Below are 22,273 nucleotides of genomic sequence, written 5' to 3'. Positions count from 1 at the left end.
TGAGCATATGAAGTAATATGGCATAGAAGGCTACGGACCAAGTGCTGGAAAATGGGACTAGTATAGAAGGTGTCTGCTGACTGGCACAGACATGAGAGACTGAAAAGCCTGTTTCCATGCTCTACAGCTCTATACAAGATGATACCTTAAACCTATGTCCCCTAGTATTTAACATTTCCACTCTGGGAAAAGCATTCCGACTACCTGCCCCATTTATGCCTCTCATAATTTTATGTACTTCTATCAGGTCACCCCTCAGCCTCCATGCTCCAGAGTTAACCATCCAAGTCTAATCTCTCCTCAAAGTGAATACTTTCTAATCCAGGCAATATCCTGGTGAATCTCTTTTGCATCCTCTCCAAAGCCTCCACAGTCCTCCAATAATGCAACAACCAGAACATATAAATTGTCTTGTCATCCATCCAAAAAATGGCAAATGAAATTCAATTCAGAGAAGTGTGCGGTAATGAATTTGGAGAGTAGCAACAAGGGAGGGGAAAACAAAATAGATAGAAGGACATGAAGGGGTGTGGGAAAACTGAGGAACCTTGGAGTGCATGTCCACAAATCCTTAAAGGATCTGGGATGCTGTTATATTGGGTTGCTATCCTTTATTAGCCAAGTTACAAACTGCAAGAGCATTGTATACAACACTAATTACAAGCTGTAAACAACACTAATTAGAGCACAGCCTGAGGCCCAATAAATTTGGATGAGAATGTTGGTGGCATGAATAGCAGCTTTGCAGAAGAAACCAAAGTTGGTAGTATAGTGGGCAATGAAGAAGGATGTATAAAGTTACAACAGGAATATAGATCAACTGGGAAAGTGGGCAAAGGAATGGCAGATGGAATTTAACTCAGACGAGTGATGCATTTTGGGAAGTTAAACCAGGGCAAGATATACAGAGTGAATGGCAGGGCCATGAAGGGAGTTGTTGAACAGAGAGACCTTGGGGTACAAATACATAGTTACCTAAAAGTGGCAACACAATTAAACAGGGTGGTAAAGAATACGTATGTCGTCTTCATTGGCGTTGGCATTGAGAATAAGAGTTGTCATGTTACTGTTGTACAAAATGTTTCTTCGACCACACTTGGAGTATTGTGTGCAGTTCTGGTCGCCACACTGTTGGAAGGATGTGATTAAGCCAGGGATGGTGCAGCAAAGATTCACAAGGGTGTTGCCTTGGACTAGAGGGCTTGAGTTATAAGGAGAGATTGGATAGGCTGGGATTGTTGTCAGTGGTGTGCAGGAAGCTGGCAGGTGAGCTTATAGAGGTTTATAAAATCATGAGGGGCATAGACAGAGTAGATAGTCACAGTCACTTTCCCAGGGTATGGGGGTTTAAGACAATAGGGTATAGATTTAAGGTGAGTAAGAAAGATTTAAAAGGGACCTAAGGGGCAAGTTTTCTCCGAGGAGGAAGTACAATTACAATTTTAAAAAATTACAGATACAATTACAGCATTTTAAAAAACACATTTGGGAAGGTTTAGAGGGATATGGACCAATTGGATTAGCTTAGATAGGCATCTTGGTCAGCATGGCAAGTTGAGTCGAAGGATCTGTTACTGTGCTGTATAACTATGAATCATTTGAAAGTCAATATGCACAACATTGCACTTGTATGATCTTCATTAACATATCTTTACTTCATTAAAGAACTCAAACAAATTAACCAAATAGAATCAGATTTATTATCACTGACATATGACATGAAATTTGTTGTTTTACCATAGCAGTACAGTGCAAAGACATAAAAATCTAAAAATTACAAAAATAAATAAATAGTGCAAAATAAAAGGAATAATGAGATACTGTTCATGGGTTCATGGATCATTCAGAAACCTGATGGCGGAGGGGAAGAAGCTGTTCCTGAATCATTGAGTTTGGGTCTTCAGGATCCTGTCCCTCCTTCCTGATGATAGTAACGAGGATAGGGCTTGTCCCAGATGGTGAGGGTCCTTAATGATAGATGCTGCCTTCTTGAGGCACCGCCTCTAGAACATGCCCTTGATGGTGGGAAGGGTTGTGTCCATGATGGAGCTGGCTGAGTTAATAACTTCTGCAGCTTCTTGCGATTCTGTGTATTGGAGGCTCCATACCAGGCTATGATGTATCCAGTCAGAATGCTCTCCACCATACATATAGAAATTTGTAAGAGTCTTTGGTGTCATACCAAATATCCTCAAACTCCTAACGATGTAGAGCCACTGGTGTGCCTTCTTCATGATTGCATCAATGTGTTGGGTCCAGGATAGATCCTCTGAGATGTTGACGCCCAAGAACTTGAAGCTGCTCAATGACCCCTCAATGAATACTGGTGTGTAGAGAAACAAAGGACTGCAGATGCTGGAATCTAGATGAAAAACACGATGATGCTGGAGGAACTCAGCAGGCTGGGCAGCATCCATGGAGAAAAGCAGGCAGTCAACGTTTTAGGTCAAGACCCTTCCTCAGGACTGAAGATAGGAAACGGGGAAGCCCAATATAGGAGGGAAAAGCAGAGCAGTGATAGGTGGACAAAAGAGGGGAGGCAGGGTGGGTACAAGGTGGTGATAGGTAGATGCAGGTAAAAGATAGTGATAGGCAAGTGTGGGGAGGATGGGAGAGCAGATCCACTGGGGGATGAGTCAAAGGTAAGGAGGGAAAGGAGAAGAAGGGGGTAGAAAAAAAGAGAGATAGGCTGGGAAAGAGAACAAGAGAAGAAGCATGAACACTGAATTCTCCCACTTTAAGTAATCCCTATCCCCCTTCCTCCCAACCCACCCCCCACCATGCTTCTTCACTTCTTCCCTTCCTGCTGAGTTCCTCCAGCATCATAGTGAATTCTGGGCTGAGTTCTCCCAACTTCCCCTTCCTGAAGTCCACAGTCAGTTCCTTGGTCTTGCTGACGTTGAGTGCGAGGTTGTTGTTGCTACACCACACAACCAGCCGATCTACCTCACTCCTGTAAGCCTCTGCATCACCATCTGAGATTCTACCAACAACAGTGGTGTCATCGGTGAATTTATAGATGGTGTTTGAGCTGTGCTTAACCACACAGACATGAGTGTAGAGAGAGTAGAGCAGTGGGCTAAGCACACATCCTTGAGGTGCGCCTGTGTTGATAATCAATGAGAGGAGATGTTATTGCCAATCTGCAGTGACTGTGGTCTCCTTATAAAGAAGTCAAGGATCCAGTTGCAGAGGGAGGTACAGAGGCCCAGGTTTTGAAGCTTGGTTATTAGTACTGGGGGAATCATGGTGTTGAACACTGAGCTGTAATCAATAAACAGCAGTCTGACGTATGTCATGCAGTTGTCCAGGTACTCCAAAGCAGAGTGGAGAGCCAATGACATTGCTTCTGCTGCAGACCTGTTGTGGCAGTAGGTGAATTGCAATTGGTCCAGGTCCTTGCTCAGGTGGGAGTTAATTCTAGCCATAACCAACATCTCGAAGCACTTCATCACAGTAGATGTGAGTGCTACCGGACGATAGTCATTGAGGTAGCTCACCCTGTTCTTCTTGGGCACTAGAATGATTTCTGCCGCTCCGAAGCAGGTAGGAACTTCAGACCACAGCAGTAAGAGGGTTGAAGATGTCCTTGAATACTGCAGGCAGTTGGTCAGCATGGATTTTCAGTACCCAGCCAGGTACACGTTTGGGGCCTAACACCTTGCAAGGGTTCACCCTCTTGAAGGATGTTTGGCCATCAGCCTCCAAGCCTGAAATCACAAAGTCGTCGGATGCTGTGGAGATTCACACAGGTGTAGCATTATTCTCCCTTTCAAAGCTGGCATGAAAGGCGTTGAGCTCATCCATGTTGTCTTTCATCTCTTAGCCTATATTTTTCAAATGCCAATTATCTTTGTTCCAGTAATGCCTCTGAATGTACCCCATAACTGAGGTTAGGCTCACTGGATTGAGGCTGAACAAGGGTGTAATCCTCCAGTCCTCTGACACACTCATATTTAAGGATTCAAAGATTATTGCCTGTCTTCACCAATTCCACCTCAGCAACCTGAGAGATAGCCCAGCCTAGTGGATTTTTTAAAAATCTGAGTATCTATGTTTATCGAATCCAAAAATCACTGTGGCATAATATTTACAGTGAGGGATGCTGTCAATGCTGTCAAGTTCAACCAGCTGGTATCAGACCACAAAATAGTGGTTTGGTGTTTTTAATTTAAATGTGTACAAATTGATTTGAGAGAGGACTACGAGTTTTACTTATGTCCAATGTGTGGTGTAACTGAGTATAGTTTTCCTACAATAGAATCTATCCATTCAGATTTACATCTAGAATTCTCATTCTGTGGAAGAATTGCAACAGATCCAACCTTTTGAAAACCTTCTGATGAAAGGTCATTAATCTATAATGTTAACTGGTTTTTCTTCACCTGACCTGCTTGTATTTCCAGCATTTTCTGTTCTTTTTTTTATCTCTATGATGTATTCTCTAATATTTCATGCATTAGGCAAGAAGAATCAAAGAAATGGACAACTTGAGTGTGAACACCAGCATGATACAATACAGTAGACTGATGATTAGAAGGTAATGCTTAGATATGGGAATGAGTCTGTAAGCTGGTACAAAAAGGTATGATCTGCGATTAAACAGAAAGGAAATAGATGTGATAGGTGAAGGGACAGTTTTGATAAGAATATCAACCAGGGAACCCAAAAACAAAAGAAAATAGGAGCAGGAGTAGGCCATCTGGCCCCACCGTTCAATGGGATCATGGCCTCAACTCCTCCTCTGCGCCAGATTCCCATAGCCCCCAGTCCTCCAATCTTTCAAAACATTTATCTACCTCCAGTTTAAGTTATTTTAATGATCTAGCCTCAACGGCTCTTTGGAGCAGAGAATTCCAGAGCTTCATTACCCTTGGAGAGAAGAATGGAAAGAGGGCTTTGTCCTTTTCCATCTAAATTTTATTTTGGTCTCTGCAGCTTTGAATGCACTGCCTCATTTCCCACATCATTTAAACACTTCATGTTTGTATTTGTATTAAACAGAAAATGTTTCCTTAGATTTGCTTTACTTACTAGTTGGTTTAATATCAGTGGAAAGATGGGACTGTGTATCAAAGATTTCCCACTAGTAAAGTACCAGCTTGAAGTTCCCCATTTTGCAAGATATTGACAGGACACTGTGCCCCTGCAGTGCATCTTGGATATCTGCAGAATGTTAGAGTGTTGTCTGAGGAATGCACCCAATCAGAAACTAGCTATCATCCATGAACCCCTTTACTAAAGAGCTGTCTGAAATTAGTTTAAAATTCCTTCTTATTCGTTGGCCTCTCCAAGTCCCATCTCACCATAAATTTCTCCAATAAACGATACTGCTGAAAATATTTTGGCGCACAATTTGCTTTTTGCCATCGATTACAGACAAGGTTACTTTGATATAACACAAGATTGACTATTGAACAATAGACAAAGTGAATAATAAATTTTATATACACGTGTAATAACGTTGATAGCATTAGATTTTTCTAATTCCTCTAGTAGAAATAGTTACATATTCAAGCTTTTATCTCATTGATATTTTTATTAACAAAGATGACTGACCCGGGCACTTGAGAAGTTCCAAAACCAACTCCCTGATTATTCCAACTGTGAAGTTCGTAGATCCGTTTAATCAAAAGCAATTGTCACCCTGCGCTGTGTGGCTTGGTTCCGTTAGCATGAGTGATGTTTTAATTCCCGGGCGGGACCGCCGCAGAGTGAGCGGGTTGTCCAGCCAGGAGCGAAAATACACGCTTGGTCCACCTTGAGCGGGAAATGATCGCGAAACTGCTACTCAGCGATTAACATAGAGCAGTGGGAACCGGGGGATCGATCTCTACTGCAATGGGTCGATGAGGGTGGGGAAACTCAGAATTGTGCAAAAGTTCCAAGTGACTTTTCGCTGGCCCACGAAGGTACAAATGGAACTTTTATATCCCTGCCTCGCTAAATCATTTCTGGCACTTGTTATATTTTACTTTCTCCCCGTTGACAACAGTATTTCAATGACCGAGAACTTCCGGAGTATATAGTATTAATTGCAAAAATACGGATTTAAAAATAATATCTTACAGAATCTTAAGAACTGTCAACAACGCCATGTCATAAATGTAATAATCCGGCAGTAATTAATGAGAGAAATAGACAAAACAAATGAATTGTAAAACATTTAATAATCCTTAATGAACTTGTTATCGTTTATGATTAAATTCTTACTGTCATTTGCACCGCTTAAGCTTAAGGAGAATTACTTATTAAACCCGTTGATTTAAATCTTGCCAGTTGATTTTCGCGCATATACTGTTAACCACTCAACGGTGTGTGAAGTATCTCTGCACGTGAGCAGTCAACTTAAAGCAGTGCAACTTAAAGAAGTCATGATTCCACGCATAAAGAAAGGGATATTTTGCTGTTTCTCACCTGAAATTCGACAATTCTGAGCTTAGTTGCGTTGCAATATTTGGGGTTTCCAAATTATCGTTAAATTTTCTTTTAGCTTACAACTAAAACACTAGAAGTCCATGACTTTTTTGGAGTAAGACATGAACACGTTAAGTCCACACATACAGCAGTCAGTATTTTCATTGAAACTTTGAACACAATACAGGGGTAAACTCCCTGTATTTTTTTGTTATTTATTGCATTGACAAGTTGCTGATGGCAGTTTCAGCCAATTTGCATTACTCATCAGGTAAGACTTTGGAACACACCCACACCCAATTTAACCCCCAAGAGACCTCAATATCCCAAAACATATTTTAAAGTAATTAAATCTGATTTTTGGGTACTAATTTTATTTATTTCTATCTTTTTCCCTATCACAAATAGAACAAAAAAAAGTCTTTGCAGAAAGCTCCCCTATAAAGAGTCATAGAGAGAGCAGTACCTCCAGTTTGGTCATTCACAATCCTCAAATTTCTACCTTCCCACCTTTGTTAGCCACCTCTGATCATTTCTTGGCTCCAAAAATCAGGTTGTACCCATGCCTATCTTGAACAGCAGCCAAGTCTGCAGGTTTCTGCAACTGACAGATAGCCAAGAGTGTTAGTTCAGTGGAATAGAACCTACTGACAAAAATATACATATAATTTGTGAACTGCAACTAATACCCATACCTTAGAAATTCTAGTGTACCGAAATGGGCTTCCCACCACAAAAGTAACATTGCATAACTGTGCAAAGATAGCATAGAGTCATACAGCACAGAAACAGGCTGTTTTGACTGAGCTTGTTCTTGCCAACCAAGGTATCTTCTTGAGTTAGTCCCATTTGCCTGCATTTGGCCCATATCCCTCTACCTGTTCCTATCCATGTACCCATGCAAATGTCTTTTAAGTGTTGTAATTGCACCTACCTCTACCACTTCCTCATTCCATACACCCACCACTCACTATTCAAAAAACATGACCCTCAGATCCCCTTTAAATCTTTCCCCTCTCAACTAAAACCTATGGCCTTGAGTTTTAGACTCCCCTACTCTGGGAAAAAAAAACTGTGACCATTCTCCTTATCTATGCTGCTCCTGATTTTATATGTCACTCCTCAGCCTCCTATGCTCTAGGGAAAACAACCACAACCTATCCAGTCTCTCCTCATAACTCAAGCCCTCCAATCCTGGCAACATTCTTGTAGATGTTTTCTACAGCCTTTCCAGCTTAATGGCATTCTTCCAAGAGCTAGGTGACCAGAACTGTACACAATACTCCAGGTGCAGTCTCACCAGTGTCTTGTACAGTAATAACATGACCTCTCAACTCTTGTACTCTATGCCTTGACTGATGAAGGCAAATGTGCCAAATGCCTTCTTTGCCACTTTCATGGAAATATGTACTTGTACCCCTAGGTCTCTCTGTTCTACAACACTCTCCAGGGTCCTGTCATTTACTGTGCAAGTCCCGCCTGGTTTAAGTTGCCAAAGTGGAACACTTTGCACTTGTCTGAGTTAAATTCTATCTGCCATTCCTTGGCGCACTTTCCCAGTTGATCTCGATCCTGTTATAATCTTGATAACCTTCTTCACTGTCCACTATACCACTAATTTTGGTGTTGTAGCGATGGGCTATGCACTGAGCTAGAAATAACGACACACAGTCGGTAGGTTGCACTCTAGACTGGTTTATTGCGAACCTCGCCGCGCTGGCTTTTAAGCAGTTAAGTTCCCGCCCTCTCCGGGCGGCGATGACGTCAGAGGTGCGCCACCAGAGCCTCTTCCTGCGCACAGGCTTTCTCCCCTCACTGGTGGAGAAGGCGGCCCAGCGCCATTTTGTGGCTGGCCTCTCTGCCGACACACATGCCATTTTTGGAGCCGGTTCGCCTGCATAGAAGGTGGGTCGCCACATTGTCATCCACTAACTTACTAATCATGCCAGCTACATTCTCAGCCAATTTGTTCATGTAGATGATAAACAAGAGGAAACCCACCACCAATCCCTGTAGCACACCACTGGTCACATGCCTCCAATATGATAAAAAGACCCTCAACTACCACCCTCTGCCTCCTTCCACCAAGCCAACTTTGTATCCAATTGGCTAGCTCACCCTCCAAACCATGTAAATCTAACCTACCAGACAAGCCTACCACAAAGGGACCTCGTCAAAGGCCTTGATAAAGTCCATATAGACAATGTCTATTGCCCTGCCCTTGTCAATCCTCTTGGTCACCTCTTCGAAAAGCACAATAAAATTTGTGGGACATATTTTCCTATGCACAAAGCTATGCTGACTAACCCTAATGACTTCATGCCCTTCCAAATGCAGGTCAATCCTGTCTCTCAGAATCCCCTTCAATAACTTTCCCACCACTGATGTTAGGCTCACAGGCCTGTAGTTCCCTGTCCTGTTCTTGCAGTCCTTCTAAAATAATGGCACAGCATTAGCCACCCTCCAGTCTTCTGGTACCTTGCCCGTGACTAATGATAATACAAAAATCTCTGGCAGGGCCCCATCAATTTCTTCCCTACCTTCCCACAATATCTTAGGAAAAACTTGGTCAGGGCCCAAGGATTTATCCACCTTTATGCATCTTAAAAATGCCAACAGCTCCTCTTTTGTAATGTGGATATGTTTCAGGATATTACTGACCCCTTCCCTGTATTCCCTAGCTTCCATGACCTTCTGCATGGTAAATATAGAAAATAAGTATTCACTTAAGATGTCACCTAACTCCTATGGCTCCACACATAGATGGGCACATTCTGAATGAACCAGGAGATTCATAGTCATAGAGTCATAGAGCAATACAGCATGGATAATAGTCTGCGGTGTTTAGGGCTGGTGACCCAGAGTCGTATAAGAAGGCCTCTGGAAGGCCATTGCAAGTGCAAAGAGGCAATCCCAGCCTAAACTGAAATCACAGATGGACACTCGACAGCAGTGGCAGGACTTACACAAAATAACTTCCTACAGGGCGAGATCGGGTAGCATAATTGGCAATGACCTATCACTCCTGGATGAGCTCAGTGCCTTTTATGCATGTTTTGATAGGGAGAACTATGACACACCCACACAAGCCCACACATCTCCAGGTGACCCTGTAATCTCAGTCAATGAGGCCAACATCCGGGCATCCTTCAAGAGGGTGAATCCACAAGACATCTGGTCCAGATGGCATACTGGCCGAATACTAAAGATCTGTGAAGACCAACTGGCTGGAGTATTTACGGACATATTCAACCTCTCGCTTCTGTGGTCTAAGGTTCCCACCTGCTTCAAAAAGGCATCTGTTGTTCCGGTGTCCAAGAAGATGGTGGTGACGTGCCTCCATGACTAGCGTCCGGTAGTGCTTACATCAACCATAATGAAGTGCTTTGAGAGGTTGGTTATGGCGCAAATCAATTCCTGTCTCAGAGATGACCTGGATCTGCTCCAATTTGTCCACCACCATAACAAGTCAACAGCAGATGGGATTTCTCTGGCTCTTCACTCTGCTCTGGACCACCTGGACAACAGGAACTAATACATCAGATTGCCTCACTTCCCAATAGGAGGTTGAGTTTTGCCCCCTCTCTTGTCTGGCCAGCTGTGTATTGCTTGAGAAAACTTTCCTGGATACACTTAACAAATTCTGCCCCTTCCAAGTCTTTAGGACTTTGGCAGTCCCAGTTAATATTAAGGAAGTTACAAACATACTATTACAACCCTATTTATTGTTTTTACAGCTACCTGCGACCTCCGTTCATATTTGCTCCTCTAATTCCCACTGACCACTGGGGGACTTATAGTGCAATCCCATCAAAGTAATCACCTCCTTCCTACTTCTAAGTTCCACTAATATAGCCTCACTGTACAATCCCCAAGGAATGTCCTCACTAAGTACTGCCATGATGTTCTTCCTAATCAAGAAGCAATTCTCCTTTCTCCCTCATCCTCACCTCTATCACGCCTGTAGCATTTGTACCCCGGAACATTGAGCTATCAGTCCTGCCCATCCCTCAACCATGTTTCTGGAACAGCTATAATATCCCAGTCACCTATCCATGCCCTGAGTTCATCTGCCTTACCTCTTAGGCTCCTTGCATTAAAGGAAGTGCAGTTTAGTCTACCAGACCTTCCTCTCTCTCTCTCCTCATGACAAAATTAGGAATCTTGAAGCAGGAAATGAAAATCAGAACATACAAGTCATACAGCAATCAAAGGATACATGCCCTTCAGCCCAATGAGTCTATTGCCAACCACAGTGCCCACCTTGTTAGTCTCAATTTCCTGCATTCGGCCAATATTCGGGGGGTAGGAGGGGGGAGTGGGGGGGAGGGGAGGGGGGGGGGAGGGGGAGGGGGGAGGGGGGGAGGGGAGAAGGAGGGGGGGGAGGGGAGGGGAGGGGGGGGAGGGGAGGGGGAGGGGGGAGGGGACTGAGGCTTTGGTGAGAAGAGGCTGAGTAAGTGATCTTGGTGAGGGGAGCGTGAGCAGCTCTCTATAAAAAAGGGTTTCAGTTAGAAGGCACAGGTAAGAACTGTTAAAGTCTTTATTTTGTTGTCTGTAAATCCTTGGTCCTTGATTCAGTGCAGGCAGGATGGCAGTTAGGGCAGTGGAATGCTCCTCCTGTAAGATGTAGGATATCAGGGAACCTCACCGTCTCCCTGATGACTACATCTGCAGGAAGTGCGCCCAGCTGCAGCTCCTGACTGACCAGGTCAAGGAAATGGAGCTGGAGTTGGATGTGCTCAGGACCATCTGGGAAGCTGAAAACCTCAGATGAGACTTTTACCGAGGTGGTCACACCCAGGGTACAGGCTTCGGATAGGTGGGTGACCACCAGGAGAAGTAAGGGGAGTAAACTGTCAGTGCAGGGTTCCCCTGTGGCCATATCCCTCAGCAACAAGTATATCCCCTTGGGTACTACTGGAGGGATGAACTATCAGGGCACAACAGCAGCAGCCAGGTCAGTGGTACTGTGGCTAGCTCTATGGCTCAGCAAGAAAGGGTAAAGTCAGGCAGAGCAATAGTGATACGAGACCTGATAGTTAGCGGGACAGGCAACAGATCCTGTGGCCGTGAAAGAGACACCAGGATGGTGTGTTGCCTCCCAGGTGCTAGGGTAAAGGATGTCTCAGAGCAGCTGCAGAACATTCTCAAGGGAGAGGGGGAGCAGCCAGAGGTCGTGGTGCACGTTGGCACCAATGATGTGGGTAGAAAGGGGGAAGAGGTACTATGCAGTGAATATAGGCAGTTAAGAAAGGCTGAAGAGCAGGACCTCCAAGATAGTAATCTCTCGATTACTCCTGGTGCCACGTGCTAGTCAGAGCAGGAATAGGATGATAGAACAGATGGAGTGGCTGAGGAACTGGTGCAGGGGGCAGGGTTTCAGGTTCTTGGATCATTGGAACATCTTCTGGGGCAGGGGTGACCTGTACAAGAGGATGGGTTGCATCTCAGCTGCAGGGGAACCAATACCTTGGCCCAGAGTTTCGTTAGAGCTAATCAGGAGGGTTTAAACTAGTTTGCCAGGGGGATGGGAACCAAAGCACTGAGTCAGAAAGTGGAGGGATTGAGAGGAAGGTAGATGTCAGGGCCAATAAAAAAGGCAGGAGCAAAGCAATAGACACAATGGGATGGACACTTTGAAATGTGTGTATTTGAATGCTAGGAGTACTAAGGGTAAGGGTGGTGAACTTAGTTCCATGTACTGATCCATGCTCTGTGATGTTGTGTCCATAACAGAGACTTAGTTGAGAGAGGAACCATAGAACAATACAGCACAATACAGGCCCTTTGGCCCACCATGTTGTGCTGACCTTTAAACCACACCTAAGTCTATCTAACCCCTTCCTCCCACATATCCCCCTATTTTAAATTCCTCCATATGTTTATCTAATAAGCTCTTGAATTCGACCAATGTACCTACCTTCACCACTACCCCAGGCAGTGCATTCCATGCACCAACTGCTCTCTGGGTAAAAAAAACCTCCCTCTGATATCTCCCTTGAACTTCCCACCCATTACTTTAAAGCCATGCCCTCTTGTATTGAGCATTGGTGCTCTGGGAAAGAAGCACTAACTGTCTACTCTATCTATTCCTCTTAATATTTTGTATACCTCTATCATGTCTCCCCTCATCCTCCTTCTCTCCAAAGAATAACGCCCTAGCTCCCTTAGTCTCTCCTCATAATACATACTCTCCAAACCAGGCAGCATCCTGGTAAATCTCCTCTACACCCTTTCCAACGCTTCCACATCCTTCCTATAATGAGGTGACCAGACTGGACACAGTACTCCAAGTGCGGACTAACCAGAGTTTTGTAGAGCTGCATCATTACCTCGCAGCTCTTAAACTCGATCCCACGACTTATGAAAGCTAATATCCCTTCAGCTTAACTACCTGATCCACCTGTGAGGCAACTTTCAGTGATCTGTGGATATGAACCCCCAGATCCCTCTGCTCCTCCACACTACCCAGAATCCTGCCATTAACCTTGTACTCCGCCTTGGAGTTTGTCCTTCCAAAGTGTACCACCTCACACTTCTCCAGATTGAACTCCATCTGCCACTTCTCAGCCAAGCTCTACATCCTATCAATATCCCTCTACAGTCTTTGACAGTCCTCCACACTATCCACAACACCACTGAGCTTTGTGTCATCTGCAAACTTGCTAACCCACCTCCCACCTTTCTACCCCCTCATCCAAGTCATTAATAAATATCACGAAAAGTAGAGGTCCCAGAACCAATCCCTGTGGGACACCACCAATCACAGCCCACCAATCTGAATGCACTCCCTCCACTACAACCCTCTGCTTTCTACAGGCAAGCTAATTCTGAATCCACACAGCCAAGCCTCCCTGGATCCCATGCCCTCTGACCTTCTGAAGAAGCCTACCATGTGGAACCTTGTCAAACACCTTACTAAAATCCATGTAGACCACATCTACTGCACTACCCTCATCAATCTTCCTGGTCACCTCCTCAAAGAACCCTATCAGGCTTGTGAGACATGATCTTCCCTTCACAAAGCCATGCTGGCTGTCCCTAATCAGTACACAATTCTCTAAATGCTCATAGATCCTATCTCTAAGAATCCTTTCCAACAGCTTGCACACCATAGATGTAAGGCTCACTGGTTTGTAAATCCCCGGACTATCCCTACTGCCTTTTTTGAATAAGGGGACAACATTTGCCACCCTCCAATCCTCCGGTACCATTCCAGTGGACAACGAGGACTCAAAGATCCTAGCCAGTGGTTCAGCAATCTCCTCCCTCGCCTCGTGGAGCAGCTTGGGGAATATTCTGTCATGCCCTGGGGACTTATCTGTCCTAATATTTTCTAACAGCTCCAACACATCCTCTCTCTCGATATCTACATGCTCTAGAACATTATCCTTACCAACACTGTCCTCAGTGTCATCAAGGCCCCTCTCTTTGGTGAATACTGAAGAGAAGTATTCATTGAGAACCTCACCCACTTCCACAGCTTCCATGCACTCCTTCCCACCTTTGTCTCTAATCGGTCCTACCCTTACTCTCATCATCCTTCTGCTCTTCACGTACGTGATAAAAGCCTTGGGTTTCTCCTTAAGCCTACTCACTAAGGCCTTTTCATGTCCCCTTCTTGCTCTCCTCAGCCCCTTCTTAAGTTCCTTCCTTGATGCCCTATATTCCTCATGAGCCCTATCTGATCCTTGCTGCCTACACTTTATGGATGCTGCCTTCTTCCACCTCTCTTCATGGTTCCTTCACCTTAACATTCTTTCTCTGCCTCACCGGGACAAATTTATCCCCAACATCCTGCAAGAGATCCCTGAACAACGACCACATCTCCATAGTACATTGCCTTCAAAAAATGTCATCCCAATTTACACTCAAATTCTAGCCTTATAGCCTCATAATTTGCCCTCCCCAATTAAATATCTTCCTGTCCTCTCTGCTCCTATCCTTGTCCATGATACTGCTAAAGGTTATGAAGCAGTGGTCACTGTCCCCCAAATGCTCACCCACCAAGAGATCTGTCACCTGATCCGGTTCATTACCTAATACTAGATCTAATATAGAATTCCCTCTAGTCGGCCTGTCAACATACTGTGACAAGAATCCGTCCTGGACACACTTAACAAACTCTGCCCCTTTGGTACTAAGCAGGTGCCAATCAATATTTGGGAAGTTGAAGTCTCCCATGATAACAACACTGTTATTCTTGCACCTCTCCAAAATCTGCCTCCCAATCTGCTCCTCAGTATCCTTGCTGCTACCGGGGGGGGGGGGGGGGGGGGGGGTCTATAGAATACTCCCAGTAGAGTAACTGCTCCTTTCTTGTTCCTAACTTCCACCCATACTGACTCTAGAGAGGATCCTGCTACATTATCCACCCTTTCTGCAGTTCTAATTGTATCTCTGACCAGTAACACCACCCCTTCTCCTCTTCTGCCCTTCTCCCTATCCCTTTTAAAACACTGAAATCCAGGAATACTCAATATCCATTCCTGCCCTGGTGACAGCCAAGTCTCTGCAAGAGCCACAATATCATAGTCCCATGTACTTATCCAAGATCTCAGTTCATCACCCTTATTCCTGATACTTCTTGCATTTAAGTAAATGCACTTTAGCGCATCCACCTTTCTACTTTTATACCCTGTACTCTGCTTCTCCTTCCTCAAAGCCTCTCTACGTGTTAGATCTGACTTTTCCACATCCATTTCTTCCTCTGCTTCCCATCCCCCTTGCAAACTAGTTTAAACCCTCCCGAACCACTCTAGCAAACCTGCCTGCAAGGATATTGGCCCCCCTTGGGTTCAGGCGTAACCCGTCCTCTCTGTACAGGTCCCACCTTCCCCAGAAGAGATTCCAATGATCCAAAATTCTAAAACCTTCCCTCCTGCACCAACTCCTCAGCCACGCATTTGTCTGCCATCTCCTCCTATTCTTACCTTTACTATAACGTGGCACTGGCAACTATCCTGAGATTGCTACCCTTGAGGTCCTGTTCTTCAGCCTTCTGCCTAGCTCACTAAACTTACTTTTCAGGACCTCATTCCTCTTTCTACCCAGGTCGTTGGTACCAACATGTACCACGACTTCTGGCTGATCTCCCTCCCGCTCAAGAATCCCGTGGACCCGATCAGAGACATCCTGGACCCTGGCACCTGGGAGGCAACATACCATCCGGGATTCATGCTCACTTCCACAGAACCTCCTGTCTGTTCCCCTGACTATCGAGTCCCCTATCACTATTGCCCTCCTCTTCTCCTCCCTTCCCTTCTGAGCAGCAGGACCAGTCCCAGTGCCAGAGACCTGGCTACTGCTGCTTGGTCCCTGCAGGTCATCCCCCTCAACAGCTTCCAAAGCGGAAAACCTGTTATTGAGGGGAACAGCCTCTGGGGTCCTCTGCACTGTCTGCCTGTTCCCTTTCTTTTTCACTTTCTCCCCTGACAATCACCCTTCTATCCGCTTCCTATACCCTAGAAGTACCTGCTCTAAGGGGGGTGACTGTCTCCTGATGCACAGTATCTACATAACTCTCTCTCTCCCTGATGCTTCGCATTGTCTGAAGCTGTGACTTCAGCTCATCAATTCTGAGCTGAAGTTCCTCCAGCCCTTACTGCAGAAGTGGTCACCATGCACCCCAGCAGGGTCCACTAGCTCCCACATCAAGCAGCTGCAGCACATCACCATGTCCTCCATCTGAACTATTCTTTCCCTACCTAGTTTTATCCTACTTAAAATTTATAACAATAACAGTTAAACCTTACCTTTACAGGACAGGAATGGGTACTTAATGTTCCAGGGTTTTGATGTGAGGGATGTAAAAACAAAAGGTGGGGGGGGGGGGGGGGGGGGGGGGGGTGCGGCAGAGTTGCACTACTAATTAGGGACAATATCACAGCTGCACTCAGATGGGGACATAATGGAGGGCTCGTCCACTGAGTCTATATGGGTAGAACTCAAAAATAAGAAAGGTGCAATCACTCTGATGGGATTATACTGCAGGCCCCCTAGTAGCCACCGGGACATTGAAGAACAGATATGCCGGCAGATGAGGGAAGGGTATAGAACTAATAGGGGTATTGTTGTGGGGGACTTCAACTTCCCTAATATAAACTGGGACCTCCTTCGTGTAAGAGGTTTAGACAAGGCAGAATTTGTTCGGTGCATCCAGGAGGGTTTCTTAAATCAATGTGTAGATAGTCCAACAAGAGGAAGTGTCATACTGGGCCTGGTGTTGGGTAACGAGCCTGGCCAGGTGACAGACCTTTCAATGGGAGAAGAGTTAGGGAACACTGACCACAACTCCTAAAGTTTTAAGGTAGCTATAGATAAGGATAAGCATGGAACTTGTGGGAGCATATTAAATTGGAGCAGGGCAAATTACGAGAGAATTAGGCAGGAACCAGGGAAAATTAATTGGGAACAACTGTTTTGGGCAAGTCCACATGTGACATGTGGAGGGTGTTTAAAGACCAACTGCACAGAGTACAGGACAGCTATGTTCCAGTAAGAAGGAAGGACAAGGATAGCAAGGTAAGAGAATCTTGGATGTTAAGAGAAGTGGTGAATTTAGTCAAGAAGAGAAAGGAAAAGTATGTAAAGCTTAGGAAGCTAGGATCAAACAGAGGATGAGGGTTATAAAGAAGCCAGAAAGGAACTCAAAGGGAATTAGGAAAGCCAGGAGGGGCCATGAGAAGTCCTTGACAAGTAGGATTAGAGAGAATCCCAAGGTAATCCATACATACATCAAGAGCAAGAGGATAACGAGGGAGAAGGTAGGTCCACACAAGGGTAAAAGAGGGAATATGTGCTTAGACGTGGAGGATGTGGGTGAGGTCCTTAATGAATATTTTGCATCAGTATTTACCAAGGAGAAGGATGTGGAAGATAGGGAGATCAGTGTGGAGCACACTAATATGCTTGGGCAATTTGAGATAAAGGAGGAGGTAGTGTTGGGTCTTCTAAAGAGCATTAAGGTGAATAAGTCCCCAGGGCCTAATGGGATATACCCCAGGTTATTGAGAGAGGCAAGAGATGAGATTGCTGGGGCCTTGACCAATATCTTCATGTCCTCTCTAGCCACAGGTAAGGTCCTGGAGGACCGACGAGTAGCTAATGTTGTTCCATTATTCAAGAAGGGAAACAGGGATAATCCTGGAAACTATCAACCAGTGAGTCGTGTCAGTGGTAGGGAAGTTACTGGAGAGCATTCTTTGGGATAGGATTTATGAACATTTGGAAAACCATGGCCTAATTAGGGACAGTCAGCATGGCTTTGTGCAGGGCAAGTTGTGCCTTACTAACTTGATAGAGTTTTTTGACGAGGTGACAAGGATGGTTGATGAAGGCAGAGCTGTGAATATTGTCTATATGGATTTTAGTAAGGCGTTTGACAAGGTCCCTCATGGAAGGCTCACCCAGAAGATTAAGATGCATGGGATCCATGGTGAATTGGCCACTTGGATTTAGAACTGGCTTGCCCATAGAAGACAGAAGGTAGTGATCGATGGGACTTATTCTGGCTGGAGGTCTGCAACAAGTGGTGTTACTCAGAGATCCGTACTGGGACCTCTGCTGTTTGTGATGTATGTAAATGACCTGGATGAAAATGTACATGGGTGGGTTAGTAAGTTTGCAGATGATACAAAGATTGGTGGTGGTGTGGATAATGTAGAAGACTGGCAAAGGATATAGCAGGATATGGATCAGTTGCAGCTATGGGCAGAGAAATGGCAGATGGAGTAAAACCCGGCCAAATGTGAAGTGTTCCTCGGGAGGTCAAATGTAAAGAGACAGTACACTGTTAATGACAAGACCCTTAACAGTAGAGAGATCTTGGGGTCTGAGTTCATAAGCTCCCTAAAAGTGGCTACACAGGTGGATAGGGCAGTAAAGAAGGTATTTGGCATGCTTGCCTTCATTAGTCAAGACACGGAGTTCAAGAGTCAGGAAGTTATGCTGCAGCTTTAAAAGTTTAGTTAGGCCACATCTGGAGTATTGCATTCAGTCTGGTTGCCCTATTATAGGAAGGATGGAGAAGGTGCAGAAGAGGTTTACCAAGATGCTGCCTGGATTAGAGGGCATGTGCTATGAGGATAGGTTGGACAAACTTGGGTTGTTCTCTCTGGAGTGGTGGAGGCTGAGGGGAGATCTGATTGAGGTTTATAAGATAATGAGAGGCATAGATAGACAGCCAGTATCTCTTTCCCAGGATTGAAATATCTAATACAAGAGGGCATGCATTTAAGGTGATAGGGGGTGTTCAAAGGAGATGTGTGGGGCAAGTTTTTTTTACATAGAGTGGTGGGTGCCTGGAATGCGCTGCCTGGGGTGGTGGTGGAGGCAAATACGATAGGGGTGTTCAAGAAGCTCTTAAATATTCACATGAATGTGAGGGAAATGGTAGGATATGGACATTGTGTAGGCAGAAGGGATTAGTTTAGTTGGGCATTTGATTACTAAGTAATTGGTTCGGTACAACATTGTGGGCCAAAGGGCCTGTTCCTATGCCGTACTGTTCTATATTCTATCCTCAAATCTTTTCTGCACTCTTTTCAGTTTAGCCACGTCTTTCCTATAACAGGGTGACCAAAACTGTACTCAGCACTCCAAGTGCGGCCTCACCAATGACTTGGACAACTGCAACATGATGTCCCAACTCCTATACTCAATGCCCTCACTGATGGAGGCCAGCGTGCTAAATGCCTTTTCCACCACCCTGTCCAAAATGCATCACCTCACACTTATCTGTACTGAAATTCATTTGCCATTCCTCGGCCCACTTCGCTAACTGATCAAGATCCCCCTGTAATCTATGATAACTTTCACTATCAACAACAACACCTAATTTTGTCATCTGATCAAGCCTTGTGCATTCGTGTCCAAATCATTGATATAAATAATGAATTATGAGGGTCCCAACACTGTGGCACATGACTAGTCACTGGCCTCCATTCTGAGAAATAACCTTCAACTACCATCCTCTGTTTCCTACCTCTGAACCAATTTTGAATACACCTAACTAGCTCTCCCCAGATTCCATGGGACCACAATCCACCCAACAAATGAAGCACTTACAAAATATGGAAAGTTACTGCATGATTTATCCTTGCTCTTTAGGTTAAGTAATGGTCCATCACAGTTGTAAAGCACGCACTGTGTAAAACAGGGAAAGGGTGAAATGTTAGCTTCGTGTTTACATTTGCAGAAGATTATGGTATCAATCATTAAACAAGTGGAATACAACTAGGAACTGATTTGTTTTGGAAGCTAGATCTCACTGACTGTAAGTAAATGGCTCTGAATCAACAGCACACAATTTCTAGGCCATGGTAAGCTGTTCAAAGTTCAGTGATTCCTGTAACAAGCACCTGTTCTGCTGCTCAGCATGAGTTCAAAGGATTCTCTCTGTCAGCCAATAGTCACAAAGGCACCAAACTACTGAACTGGCAATCATATTAAAGAATTTTTTTAGATTTGAAATCAGAAGGCAAATCTCAATTATTTCAGACAATATTCAAAAGAGATATGTGGGTCAAATTTTTTTAGTGGTGGGTGTCTTGAATGTGCTGCCAGTGGTGGTGGTGGGTGCAGAAATGATAGTTTAAGAGGCTAATAGATGGACACATGAACATGCAGAGAATGGAAGGATATGGACCATGTGCAGGCAGAAGGTATTAGTGTAACTAGGCACCATTTGCTTAACTTGCTCATGGGCTGAAGGAGTTGTTCCTGTGCTGTACTGTTCTATGCTCTGTCATATACAGGTTACTAAATTAAGACTGAAACAAATATATTATTTAGGTGAAATATCATAATTTTCTGAAATAAATGTATAAAGAAGTTGCAACCAGATAGCTTGCCAAGAAGTTAGTGCTCAGCAAGACATTAAAAATTTGTTTAGACATTGTGTAGATGGGCATAAGATTTTCAGTGTATTTTTCAATGGAACTCATTCAAAAAGACTACATTCATTCACTGTTGAAGTGACTTACGCTAGATTGTGCCACAGAAAACTGATAGCAGTACAACTTGATCACTGATAACAATTTTAGGATTTCAGTATTTAACTATATATGCAAGAAAATCCTGAGGTTACTGCTCTTTGCAAAGTAATAATCATAGAATCATAGAATTGTACAACATGGAAAAAGGCCATTCAGCCCAACTTGTCTGACCATATTAATCCCATTCTCACTCTGTCTAATCAATTCAAAAGCTCATCGAAAAACTTTCTAAATGCTCCTAAACACAATGTATGCTTCCTTTTTCTTGACCAGAGCATCAATATTTCTCATCAGCCAATGCCCCCTAAACTTGCTAGGTTTCCCCTTCACCTTAACAGGAACATGCTGCTTCTGGACACTTAATATCGCACTTTTAAAAGCCTCCCACTTGCTATTCATTGCTTTCCTCTCAAACAGGGTCACCTAATTGACCTCTATTAGATACTGCCTAATTCCCCCAGAATTAGCCCTGCTCCAGTTTAGGGCACTAACCTGTGGACCTGTCCTATCCTTTTCCATCACTGTCTTAAAACTAATAGAATTATGGTCACTGGAGCCAAAGTGCTCCCTGACTGCCACTTCAGTCACCTGCCTTGCCTCGTTCCCTAAGACAAGGTCCAATATTGCACCCTCCCAATTAGGGCCCTCTATATATTGACTCAGGAAACTTTGCTGGACACATTTCATAAATTTCACCCCATCCAGGCCCTTAACACTCTGGGTAGTCCAGTCAATACTGGGGAAATTAAAAATTCCCACCAATACAACACTACTATTTTTGTAACTATAAGCAATTTCTCTACACACCTGCTCCTCAAGTTCCTGCTGACTATTGGAGATCCATATTACAGCTCCACTAGAGTGATGCTCCCCTTCTTGTTTCTGAGTTCTACCCATTTGGCCTCACTGGACGATCCCCCAAGAATGTTATCTCGATGTACTGCTGTTATGTCCTCCCTTATCAAGAAGGCAACACCCCCTCTTCACTTACCGGTACCTCTGTCACACCTGTAGCATCTGTATCCTGGATTATTGAGCTGCCAGTTCTATCCTTCTCTCAGCCATGATTGTTATGGCTGTAACATCCCAGTCCTCAGAGCCAATCCATGCTCTGAGTTTGTCTGCCTGACCTGTTAAACCTCCTGCATTGAAATAAATGCAGTTTAACTAGGTATTCCTTTCCCTCCCTTTACTGTGCCCCTGGCTATCCTGATTTCTAAACTTGCTCTCACTGGCTACTGCTTTAGCCTATGACTTGCTCCTGCTCAGAGTCCCACCCCCCTACCAATCTAGTTTACACCCTCCTGTTCAGCACTGGCAAATTTCCCTGCAAGGATATTAGTCCCTCTCTGGTTTAAGTGCAAACTGTCCCTCTTGTACCGTTCATCTGCACCCTAGAAGAGATCCTAATGGTCCAAGATCCCGAATCTCTGCCCCCTGCACCAGCTCCTCAGCCATGAATTCATCTGGCCTATCTTTCTATTTCTGACCTCGCTAGCACATTGCACTGGGAGTAATCTGGAGATCACTGCCCTCAAGGTCCTGCTTCTTAACTTCTCACCTAACTCCCTACACTTGTTCTGCAGAATCTCATCCTTTGTTCTACCTATGCCGTTTGTACTAACATGTACAATGACCTCTGGCTGTTCACCCTCCCACTCAAGAAATTTCTGTAGCCGCTCAAAGACATCCTTGACCCTGGTACCCAGGAGGCAACACACCATCCTGGCATCTTTTCTGTGGTCACAGAATCTCACATCTGTCCCCCACACTATCAAGTGTCCTCTCACTATTGCCCCATCTGACTGCACCCTTTCCCTCTGAGCCTCAGAGCCAGTCACAGTGCCAGAGACCTGACT

At 44.6% G+C, this 22,273-nt stretch overlaps 1 protein-coding gene across 10 annotated transcripts in view; it reads right to left on the bottom strand.

Annotated features, from left to right (window-relative positions):
- The window catches only part of slc2a9l2 (solute carrier family 2 member 9, like 2), a 294,396-nt gene extending 272,819 nt beyond the window's left edge, over positions 1-21,577 (bottom strand). The window contains exons 1-4 of one of the 10 annotated variants that reach the window (XM_052008890.1): positions 21,406-21,577; positions 19,486-19,563; positions 10,497-10,580; positions 9,700-9,934 (exon numbers count right to left, since the gene is read on the bottom strand). In XM_052008890.1, the coding sequence (XP_051864850.1) occupies positions 9,700-9,760 (61 nt within the window). In that variant the 5' untranslated portion in view covers positions 9,761-9,934; positions 10,497-10,580; positions 19,486-19,563; positions 21,406-21,577. Of the gene's footprint in view, positions 1-5,559; positions 5,610-6,927; positions 7,022-9,699; positions 9,935-10,496; positions 10,581-19,485; positions 19,564-21,405 lie in introns of those variants that run through there. The other 9 variants (XM_052008908.1, XM_052008881.1, XM_052008900.1 and 6 more) reach the window with 9 other exon arrangements.
- Positions 21,578-22,273: the final 696 nt, after the last annotated feature.

Source organism: Pristis pectinata, chromosome 2, assembly GCF_009764475.1.
Source record: "Pristis pectinata isolate sPriPec2 chromosome 2, sPriPec2.1.pri, whole genome shotgun sequence".
NCBI classification, from domain to species: Eukaryota; Metazoa; Chordata; class Chondrichthyes; order Rhinopristiformes; family Pristidae; genus Pristis; species Pristis pectinata.
Note: the sequence above shows the minus strand (reverse complement) of the source record. Positions and strands in the feature narration are given on the sequence as shown.